The sequence below is a fragment of the Hippoglossus stenolepis genome, chromosome 6 (assembly GCF_022539355.2).
Source record: "Hippoglossus stenolepis isolate QCI-W04-F060 chromosome 6, HSTE1.2, whole genome shotgun sequence".
NCBI lineage: Eukaryota > Metazoa > Chordata > Actinopteri > Pleuronectiformes > Pleuronectidae > Hippoglossus > Hippoglossus stenolepis.
The window spans coordinates 25,139,916-25,151,452 of NC_061488.1; the positions used below are offsets into that span (position 1 = coordinate 25,139,916).

At 41.3% G+C, this 11,537-nt stretch overlaps 1 protein-coding gene across 2 annotated transcripts; it reads left to right on the forward strand.

Moving 5' to 3' along the window:
* Nucleotides 1–1,025: 1,025 nt before the first annotated feature.
* zgc:101663 (alpha-1,3-mannosyl-glycoprotein 4-beta-N-acetylglucosaminyltransferase C) lies at nt 1,026–11,537 on the forward strand. 2 transcript variants are annotated; one of them, XM_035159126.2, is made up of 6 exons: nt 1,026–1,183; nt 4,825–4,937; nt 5,520–5,615; nt 6,035–6,185; nt 7,689–7,943; nt 9,853–11,537. In XM_035159126.2, exons 3-6 carry the CDS (start codon nt 5,523–5,525, stop codon nt 10,758–10,760), a joined length of 1,407 nt encoding a protein of 468 aa, XP_035015017.1. In that variant the 5' UTR covers nt 1,026–1,183; nt 4,825–4,937; nt 5,520–5,522; the 3' UTR covers nt 10,761–11,537. The 2 variants fall into 2 exon arrangements, with proteins under 2 accessions (XP_035015017.1, XP_035015018.1); XM_035159127.2 differs by lacking the exon at nt 4,825–4,937 and having other exon boundaries at nt 1,034–1,183.

The following is an 11,537-nucleotide window of genomic DNA, read 5'->3' on the forward strand; positions in this document are numbered from 1 at the left end:
GTAGATAAAGTGGGGGGTGGTATCTGGGTGTGACACTCAACAGTCAACTCTCCCTCACTGCCAACATTACTGCAACAACACGTTCCTGTCGATTCATGCTGCACAACAATCAGGAGAATACGTCCCCTTCTCACTCAGCAGGCGGCGCAGGTTCTGGTCATCTCACACCTAGACTATTGTAACTCCCTCCTGGCAGGTCTACCTGCTAGTGCCATCCGACCTCTGCAGCTCATCCAGAATGCAGCAGCTCGACTGGTTTTTAACCTAAATTCACTCACACTACTCCGCTCCTCCGCTCCCTTCACTGGTTACCGATGGCTGACCGCATCTGTTTCAAAACATTAGTACTTGTGTACCGTGCTGCGAACGGATCGGGTCCAGTCTACATCCAGGACATGGTCAAACGTTACACCCCAGCCTGTCCACTCCGCTCTGCATCTGCCAATCGGCTTGTTGCTCCCTCACTGCGAGCTAAACACTCAACTGTTTGCTGTCCTGGCTCCTAAACGGTGGAACGAGCTCCCCATGGACATCAGGACAGCAGAAAGTCTACACATCTTCCACCGCAAACTAAAAACACACCTCTTCTGACTATACCTTGAATAAAAGTTTAACCTAACAATTTAGTAGCACTTAAATGGCACTTACTTATAGCACTTTGTAGTTGGGCTTTCTTGAAGAAATTGTACTTTCTTGATTCTTGTTGTTCTGGGTTTGTACCCTCATGGTTGAATGCACTTATTGTAAGTCGCTTTGGATAAAAGCATCAGCTAAATGAAATGTAATGTAATGTCTCTATCTTCACTTCTTCACTGCTGCAGAGCTGGCAGGGGGCCCTGGAACTGAAAGGTTCTAAAGATATTGTTATTTAAGTTTTTGATAGGCTCTGAATGTTCTGTGCATAATGACAGCCAGCTGAAGTAAATGGCTTTACAACCACGTGATTTCGAACCCTAAGCTCTACACCTGTCGCTATGAGACTGCTGGTGGGTGTGGTCTGACGGTGACGACACAGCGGGGGCTGGTCCTCACGCTCGCCCCTGACAGCGTGCTGTGTGCGGCGAGGCAGCAGAAGCGTGAGGCTCTGGAACGAGGTGGTGGTGGTGATGCTGTCTGTCCGCTGAAGTGCTCTGTAACTCCCCTTATAAAGTCAGGAGCGGGACGGCAGTGCTGGCGGAGGGAGGTGAGTGTTCCAGTGGACATGGGTTTAACAGACCTAAACTTCTCTCACTCACAGTATCGTCTACATGTTGTCACTTGTCTATGTACCAGGCCCGGATCTACACTGCTCAGATTGAGGGGGCAGTTAGACATTTTTTAGCTTTTAAGAATGTGCCACAATAGGCAATTCAATCATTTTGAATTGACGTGGTATAATAATAATATAAATAAATATTATTAGTATAGGTTTTTACACTTGCCACGCACACTAGTGACTGAACTTTTGTATGCCTGCGCTGAAGCCGACAGGCAGGTGATAAACCCCTGTAAGGAGTGGTATCGATCTAAGATATGTTGAAAAAAAACAGTTCAACAGCCCAGTTTGCTTAGATGGAACTTTGAAAAGTGTGGAAAGATTAAATCATTTTCTTAATTTTACGTTTATTTAAATCAAATGTCTTATTGGAGATTATTGGCACCTGGAGACTTTGGCTTGGTTGTCATCTTTGTAGTGGTTAATTTTGTTGACAGCACCTGAAGGCAGCACCAACAAGGAAACTTTCAAATAGCACAGAATATACAGTGCATCCGGAAAGTATTCACAGCGCTTCACTTTTTCCACATTTTGTTATGTTACAGCCTTATTTCAAAATGGATTAAATTCATTTTTTTCCTCAAAATTCTACACAGAATACCCCATAATGATGACGTGAAAAAGGTTGTTTTTTTTAAATTTTTGCAAATTTATTAAAAATAAAAAGCGAAAAAAATCACATGTACATAAGTATTCACAGCCTTTGCCATGACACTCAAAATCGAGCTCAGGTGCATCCTGTATCCACTGATCATCCTTGAGATGTTTCTACAACGTGATTGGACTCCACCTGTGGTCAATTCAGTTGATTGGACAGGATTTGGAAAGGCACACACCGTCTATATAAGGTCCCACAGTTGACAGTGCATGTCAGAGCACAAACCAAGCCATGAAGTCCAAGGAACTGTCTGTAGACCTCCGAGACAGGATCGTATCGAGGCACAGATCTGGGGAAGGGTACAGAAAAATGTCTGCAGCATTTAAGGTCCCAATGAGCACAGTGGCCTCCATCATCCGTAAATGGAAGAAATGGTGGTGGCAGCATAATGCTGTGGGGATGGTTTCAGCGGCAGGAACTGGGAGACTAGTCAGGATCGAGGGAAAGATGAATGCAGCAATGTACAGAGACATCTGTGGTGGCAATTTTCTGTGAATCAAGCACAAAGTCAAACAGTTGGACTCACAGTACAATCACCAGAAGGACAATATACAATGAGCGAAGAACAGACATGAGTTGTGTTCTTATAACGCATAGCCCCCTCCCACAAGGGAGAAGAAGGTATTTATTACCGTCTTTGATGTTTCATTAGGGTGGGGGACATCCTGGCTTCATTTCTGGCCCAGACCCCTGGAGTGTCCCCTGGGGTGACCCATTTGCTCAGAGACCCCATAAAGTGTCAGGCTTCCCAAGGCCATATCAATTAAAGTCCCTGAGCAAATAATCGTAAACCCTAAGATAAACACATCTGTTTATCCTCTACATACATGTCTGTTCATCCATTAATCATTACACAAATGCAGAATTTCCATTACACTTCCTTGATGAAAACCTGCTCCAGAGCGCTCTGGACCTCAGACTGGGGCGAAGGTTCATCTTCCAACAGGATAACAACCCTAAGCAAACAGCCAAGATAACAAAGGAGTGGCTTCGGGACAACTCTGTGAATGTTCTTGAGTGGCCCAGCCAGAGCCCAGACTTGAACCCGATTGAACATCTCTGGAGAGATCTAAAAATGGCTGTGCACCGACGCTCCCCATCCAACCTGATGGAGCTTGAGAGGTCCTGCAAAGAAGAATGGGAGAAACTGCCCAAAAATAGGTGTGCCAAGCTTGTAGCATCATACTCAAAAAGACTTGAGGCTGTAATTGCTGCCAAAGGTGCTTCAACAAAGTATTGAGCAAAGGCTGTGAATACTTATGCACATGTTCGAATTTTGAGGGAAAAAATGAATTTAATCCATTTTGGAATAAGGCTGTAACTGTCGTGTTCTTTTATCCTTAGGTATGAGAAGGGTCGGTCTTAGTTCAAAAAGTATTTATTTAGAAGCAATGAAAAAGGTACAGCATAGCTATGGGCACTCAATGCACAGCCTCAGCTTTTAGTCCGTAGCTCGGGGTGGCCAAGAGTCGCCCCGAACGGATGACAGGTGCAATATTTATAATAGTAGGTTGAAGGCGTGGTCCCAGCATCTTGGAACTGGAATCCACCAATGATGAGGAGCCGCTCCCAGGTTCGTCACTCCTTTGATAGTAGCTGGACAAATCTTCACATTCTGACAGTGTTAAGTTTTGTGTATTAAGAAAAAGCCTTTATCCGGCTGAAGCTTTGTGAGTCTTCAGTAGTTTTGCAGACACAGTGTTTTTGTTCATTGGAGTGTGAAACATTGTGTTTCTGTTTTATCGTCTGTATGTTCTGTGTGTGTAAGCATGCGTATTTATCAGACAAGACAACGCCTTTCCTATCTGGCCTTCAGAAGCTGGGGCAGCTTCTTGATTTCTTTCTAAGGCATAGGTCACAGTGTCTTAATGAGCACAGTGCATTCATGTATGTGTGATGTTGAATAAAGCTAAAGGAATACTGTAATATATATAAAGGTTTATGTATGAGAACAAGTTTAAGTACAGTGTATTGTATGCCACGGATTACAGTCCTAACACATAACAAAACATAAATTCTTTCTGTTAAGGTACAAACATGGTGCGTGTAAAATCAATCCTTTTCGGGGCTATAGTGTCTAATTATATTATTAAAATCCTAACATAACATAACAAAATGTGGAAAAGTGAAGCACTGTGAATACTTTCCGGATGCACTGTATTTTGAAACGTATGCAGAAAGGGTTGCAACCATTTGTTTGTGACATATCGATCGCAATCGACCGGTTGGCGACCACTGTTCTACAACAATAGTTGTACAGTAACGTTTCTTTTATTGATAATTTTATATTCTACAATAGTTGCAGTAACGTTTCTTATATGTATAACGTTAGCTTCTACATCAATAGATACAGTATCGTTCTTTTTTTTTTAACAGTTGCGTTACCCTATTTGTTAGACAGTTTTTGTCTAAAGTTATCTCTAAACTACCTTTGTACAATGTTAATGTGGAACTAGCTACATTTTTCGTGTGGGAGCTTTATTATGCTCAGGTTTCTTCCTTTGAATAAGACACCTCTGCCTTCAGCACACAGGCATACAGGGGCGTATCTTTCATTTTACTGTTGGGGGGTACGATAAACAGAGAAATTTCTCAAGAGCAACTCCAGGAGGGGACACCAAAGGGGACCACTAGACGAGGTACAGCAGTGCGGTAGAGAATGTAGGCCTGAGGTAATCATAGACGAGGTATTCTGCTCTATAATTAGACCTTGGCCAGTGTCCTTACACCAGAGAGGACACTAAAGTATCTCGTTTTGACGCGACTCCTGGACTATATTGAAAGCCTGACCTGTCAGTGCATGTTAACAGAGCAGAGTATATTAAATATAAATATAAAGTTACCCTCCATTCATTTGACAAAGTATTCACCCTGTACTGCTCATTCACCTCCTCCTTGTTTTATGTTTCAGATCTGTAAACGGAGCTATAAATGCAAATTTCACATTTGTAATGCAAATGGTAGAAATACTACGACTCAACAAGTACAGTGAAGGAAATAAGTATTTGATCCCTTGCTGATTTTGTAAGTTTGCCCACTGACAAAGAAATTAGGTTTAACAGTTTTAAATTCTAAATGTTTTATCAATAATATTGAAACTAAGGTTGTATAAATGCAACTGAAAGGAAGAGCAGGCTGATTGAAACAGTAATTATTTTGATGTGAAAGTCAAGCAGCATCTCTCTAAGACAGGAAACAGGAAACAGGAAATGATGATGATGTGGTTCATTCACCGCAGAACTTAGTTCTTAATGTTCTCGCTAATGGCTTGATCAACTGATTACATCAGCAGATACATAATGTAGCAAAATGTTGACAGACTTGGTGGCTGATCATGTCACTGGCATCTAAGCAAAAGAGACATTTTATTAGTCATTACTTTCAATATTTGACACACAATGTGATTATGAGTTTGTTGATATACATATTTTACAGAGAGGAGCTTGTTTACACCAAATCAATCCCCTCTCATTGTCTGTCTAACCTGTCACTGTGTCCGAGCCCTCTGAATCATTCATAATCTAGTAACTGAATTATTAACTGTTCTGCTGACTAAGTTACACATCAGTATAATGGATGGTGTTTGTGTGTGTCTGTGACTGATAGGAAATGCGACGTTATTTAAGGAAGAATGCTGTTTTGGCAGTGCTCCTACTAGCTGGGGGATTGTACTTCATGAGCCAGTCAAGTTTTCTCATAGCTGTAAGTTCACACACACACACACACACACACACACACACACACACACACACACACACACACACACACACACATGTTTTCACAGGCCACTTTTGGCCAGTTGCATGTACTACTTTCTGGGGACTGACCCTAACCGCTGACCCATAAATATTTTCCGCTTGACTTTTGTTCCCACGTAACTGGTCTTATTCTGAAATCCATCCCAAAGATGTTCTCTCTTTCTCTAACACACACAGGATTACATTTATATTAATTTATATTATTTTATTATTTCAGAGCATGAGATTCACATTTACATTTCTGCTGCTTGCAAAGTTGAAACAAACCTGAAAGTGGGACTTTACAAGAAAGCATCATTTGAACTGTATTTAGACCTATTTACATAGCATATTCTGACTTTCTATGACATTTTTGTTTTGCAGGGCCCCACAAGGTCAAGTGAACACAATCCAAATGAATTATCTTGGCAGACAGAGAGGTTTGTCAGAAAGGAGTCCTGGGTTGATCAGGGAGATTACCTGCCTCTCAATGCGTCCTATAAGATGCTCGCTGGAGCACCATCTATTCAACAGAGTATGTGATACACTTTTTGATTTCTTTATTGATGTGATTGTTATCTGAAGTTATTCCCAAACTTTTATTTTGTCACAGGAAGAGATTATTGAAAATTTATCAAAATATTTATTACAATTATGTACATGCCTTCTCACAATGCCAAGAAGGCTGAACTCTATCGAATACAAACTACATTTGTATTTTGTATTTGGGATGACAGATAGCAGGATATCAGGAAATGTCTAGCTTAAAGGGATAATTCACCCAGAAATGTAAATTCACTCATTATCTACTCGCCTCTATGCCGATGGAGGGGTGGGTGAAAGTGTTTGAGTGCACAAAACACTTTTGGAGTTTCAGAGGTGAACAGTGTTGCAGCAGAATCCAATACAATCGAAGTCAATGGTGACTCCTTCTTCAGACATAATAAAACAACAGAAAAAATATGTATAACATGCCTCCATACTGCTCGTGTTGTGTCACCAAAGTGTCCACAAGCCCCAACATTCATATTTGACTCGAAACAAAGTCATTTACACCAAGTTTTAAGCCTAAACTTCTGCTAATGTCCCGCTAGCTTATCCACTTCTGCGACCTTTTAGGTGTAAAACACGGTGGAAATGACCTTGTGTTGAGTCGAATATAAATGTCGGGGCTTGCGGATACTTGGATGACACCACACGAGCAGTATGGAGGAATGTTGCAGGTTTTTTCTATTCTTTTTTTAACGTCTGAAGATATAGGTCACTAATATCTTCAGTTGTAATGGATTCGGCTCCTGCACTGTTTGCCCCTGAAACTCCAGAAGTGTTTTGTGGACTCAAACAAAACAAACCACCCCTTCATCGGCATAGGGGTGAGTAGATAATGAGCGAATTATCAAACTTGGTGAACTATTCCTTTTAAGGTAGTGTTCAGACAAATTTTGGCTCTGTGTAAACCTCAAACCCACTGCTGCAATGGGAAATGATCAAGCAAGGCGCAGTATCAGCTAATCAAATACACGCATGCACATATTCCTGTGATATTAGCGTCACATTCTCTTACTTTGCGATATAAACACTAATAGTTAGGCACTTGAAAACTGATTTACAGTATAGTAGTATGAGTAGTAGCAGCAGTAGTGTCATAGGAGAATCTTCGAAGTGCAGATTTTGTATTTAGTCTTGAAGTAGCTGAGCTGACCAACACAGCCCCCTGTGTTGTTTTAACTCAAGGCTGACTATGTTCTGAACATCTGTTAATCAGACCCTCTTTGCTTGGGTGAGGCTAAGAATCAAGGCCAGTTTATACAACCATGAATAAACTCAGGGTAACTCAGGCTGCCAGAGAGCCCAGTAGATGTGACATCCAAACCTGTTGGGCTTAGTGATAGGTGAAAGCATTATTTAACATTAGGACTTGGCTTTAATAGGAATACTCCTAGCATTTGGCACAAAACACAATGTGTCTTGATCATGTAGAAAATATATGTATTCTTAATGGTGTAAAACCAACTCACACTTACCATTTCTGTTTTAGGGTATTTATCTGTTGGGATGTCATCGATAAATAGGAAGAAGGGCAGCTATCTAATTCCCACCCTGCAGTCCCTCTTCCAACAGTCGTCTTCTGAAGAGCGCTCAGCCATGGTGGTGGTAGTGCTGCTAGCAGATTTTGATGCCAGCTGGAGAATTGCCACAGTGAGGGAGATCAAAACTGCATTTGCCTCAGAGCTGGAGCAAGGCCAGCTGGTGGTCATCCATGTTCCTGAGGACTGGTACCCTCCTCTTACAGGTGCAGCATTCATGTCTAACTCACAACTGAATTCACATCCGTGTCATGACTGTTTTGTTGAAGCTGTGTTAAAGTGTCTCTAGCTGTTTTCAAACAATTCAGAAATCCAAACAGAATTGGGTCCGGACTTTCTCTGGACTTCACCTTTCGCACATGAACAACACAGCAGGAGATTCTCCACTCAGACACATTCACAAAACCCCAGAAATCAGAAGTGTTCCAGTGAATGGGTGGTGTAGCAGGCAGTGGCAGAATGTAATGAATAAATTCCACTGCGAAGATCACATGTTTTTGTTTACATCACATTGGCACCGGCGTTGGCTCTCATCACAAAAAGCTCTCTTGACATTTTTGTCAGTGTCTTCTATGTGAATGGCACTGCTTTTTCATCCTGAGATACTTGAAATTTCTTATTTTTAAATTTTTTGCATTTTTGCATCCGTCACATGTTAGAAACGTCATAAACACACCCACATGCTCATGGTGAATCCTGCGGAGGATCTCCTGCTTTGTTCTCACATCGGGTCATTAGGACCTTCTCCAGAGTTTTTACAAGGGGAAGGCTGGCGAGCCTCTCACTCTGACATTTAGGTCAATGTCATGACTTGCATATTTAGTTAGACACAATTTCACTACATGCATATATTATATTATATATTATTTTTGGCTTCTCAAATCCCTAAATGTCAGCTCGTTCAAATGTGTGCAAATGTGCAGAAAAGGAAAACTATTTCAAATGTTACTTTAAAGACACTAAATTCAAAAGTAAGTCCTGTTTGCATATTTTAAATGTCAGGTTGGCACAACCCTAAACTGTAGACTTTTATTTTGAAATGAAAAGGTAACAGTTAACAAGATATTGCATCAGCTCAAGTGACCTTTATAGCCAAGTAAAAACATTTGTAGATATCTCTCAAATATTGCTAAAAATAGCTATTATCAACTGATGTGTAGGCTGGTACACGTTCCATGTCAGTGGTAGAACCAATGTAAAAAAAACATGAAGTGCAAATAGTCGATTGTTAAAAATATATTCTTGCTGTTTGTATAACAGAGCACGATAAGAAAAGAAAACACCTCAAAAACACCTTTGCGGCGTAACCAAATTTACTTAAGGCGTTTAAGCGCACACACACAGGCTTGGGGGTTGTCCTCTGGGCCAGCGACAGGTCCTCACTTGAGTCCTTTCTGCGAGTCCTCTTTTTAGTTTTGAATGATTCAGTTTGACTTTCTGATTCCCCTGCGTCATCAGCAGCTTTCCTCTGCTCCATCTTGCTCCACCCAGCAGATAACAAAGTTCTCCCTCACCTATGATTCCCCCCGCTAATGATGCGTTCAAGTGTTAATGTGACGGTCAGCAAAAACAATGACACCTGCTATATAGGTCAGATAAAATAAGAACAACGTGGAATTTAAATCTCATGTCTTTGTTTCATTACCTGTGATTACTTTTTTAAAAATCAATCATAAATGTTTGGTTGTAATCAACGCTTACTTACAAATCTGAAACTTTTTTATCTATTTATTTTCTGATGACCTCTCACGGCCCACCTGCAGTGGCTTCACGGCCCACCAGGGGGCCGCGGCCCACACTTTGGGAATGACTGCTCTAATGGATACCTGCCAAAGATTTAACTTAAAATACAATTTTAATTGTTAAGAAATTAATCTTTGCAGTTTGAAATTTAACAAATGAGACTTGTTTAACCACATTGTTCTGGACTCAAACATATTTATTTCATCTATATAGAAAGCACTAGAAAGGTTCTAAAAAATACCTTTTTAGAACCTTTATATGTCTTTGACCCCTTTGCCTTCTCACAATCGGCCCCTCCAGATAATGTCTGGTGATTATCAGGAGTTCAGTGCATTCAGTACATTCTGAAATCAGCCTCTGATTCTCCTACAGGTTTAAAGAGGAACTACAATGATTCTCCGCGGAGGGTATCGTTCCGCTCCAAGCAGAACTTGGATTACTCCTTCCTCATCCACTACAGTGCCAGTCTTGCCCAGTACTACATCCAGCTGGAGGATGACGTCTTATCTGCCAAAAACTTCCTCACCGCCATCAGGAGGCATGTTGGGGAGCAAGAGGCAAAGAAGACCACTTGGGCAATGCTGGAATTCTCAGCCCTCGGCTACATCGGGAAACTCTACAAATCCACCCATCTTCCTCTCTTGGCCCGCTTCCTCTTCCTCTTCTACCAGGAAATGCCCTGCGACTGGTTGATGTCTCACTTTCGAGAGCTGCTGGCTCAGAAGGAGACGATCCTCTTTAAACCATCGCTGTTCCAGCACATGGGCACTTTCTCCTCGTTTGAAGGGACATACAACAAGCTTAAGGACAAGGACTTTGAGGAAGGGTTTTACGCCAATCCTGCAGCTGAAGTTTACTCTGATATGTCCTCCTACAAGAAACATATCCCCAAACATGCCTGGGAAGCAGGGGAGGAATTCTTCTGGGGGCGTGCCCCAGAAAATGGAAATTACCTGACTGTGGTGTTAACAATTCCTGCAGTGGTGACAGAGATATTTGTAGAAACTGGGTCAGAGGGTAAAGACATCCTGGAGTCAGCTCAGGTGGAGTTGGGCCATGATGTTACCATCGAGAACTCTGAGAAGAGTTGTAAAGAGTTCCAGTCAGTCGGGACGGTAGTGAGTGGGAGGTTTGAGATGCATGAGGTAAACAAAAAGTATAACTCTGCTTCATCCTGTCTGAGGATACAAGTCACAGGAGGACAGAGGGACTGGGTGATCATCAAGAAAATCCGGATCACAACAGAGCTGAGTACACCTCCACAACAAGCAGAGGTGTGACTCTCTATTCCTGTCAGACTCCTTTATTTATTTATTTATAAAAATTTTTTTGTGAATGTCGTGTCTTGTTGAACAGTTCAATTGGTGAAACAACAATTTAATGCTAAATGAAACCTTGTAAAGCTACTGTCAATATGAAGAAAATGTTTGACCAAACTCTGTGGTGTGTCTCTTCAACATTATGAAGAGCATTACTAAAAGAGCATATCCATAATAAGAAAGCTTCTCAATGTGTAAAGATATTTTTATGCTTTTAAGTAAAAACTTTATATCTCCGACTGCCTTAAAGACAAGCACACTTCAGAGGTGTCTATTGTGTAATGTCTATTGTTTTTCAATTTTGAGTTGTGTAGGAGGGGGTAACTGAAATTCATGTGTTTGTATGAGTTATGGGGAGAGGCAAAATGTGTGTTTGTGTGTGTGCGGTGGTTCATTAAAGTACCGGTTTGGTCGGAAAACACATGCCTTAAACCCTTGACACACACACTGTGCCACTAGTAGACTGTAACTTCCGTATATTACAGCACTGTATCATGTTTCAATACACTGTGCTGTACATAATACTTTTTAACTTGGGCGTGGTATTATAACATACAAAAACATGCAGTGGAAACCCTGCTCCCAGTAGTCTTTTTAAAATCAAGACAATACAGCAAGGCACTATTATTCACGACCTCTTGTAATTGCAGTGATGTGTAGTGGATTACAAATGGAACTACTTGTAACCTTGCTGCAAATATTTTTTCTGTTGATTTACATTAAATAAGACTCGTATAA

Bases quoted from the DNA above. Each gene is read 5' to 3' on its own strand.
- zgc:101663 (XM_035159126.2), top strand. From the start codon at position 5,523: ATGCGACGTTATTTAAGGAAGAATGCTGTTTTGGCAGTGCTCCTACTA. The intron at 5,616-6,034 runs GTAAGTTCACAC...TTTGTTTTGCAG, and splicing joins AGTCAAGTTTTCTCATAGCT to GGCCCCACAAGGTCAAGTGA. The intron at 7,944-9,852 runs GTGCAGCATTCA...ATTCTCCTACAG, and splicing joins CTGGTACCCTCCTCTTACAG to GTTTAAAGAGGAACTACAAT.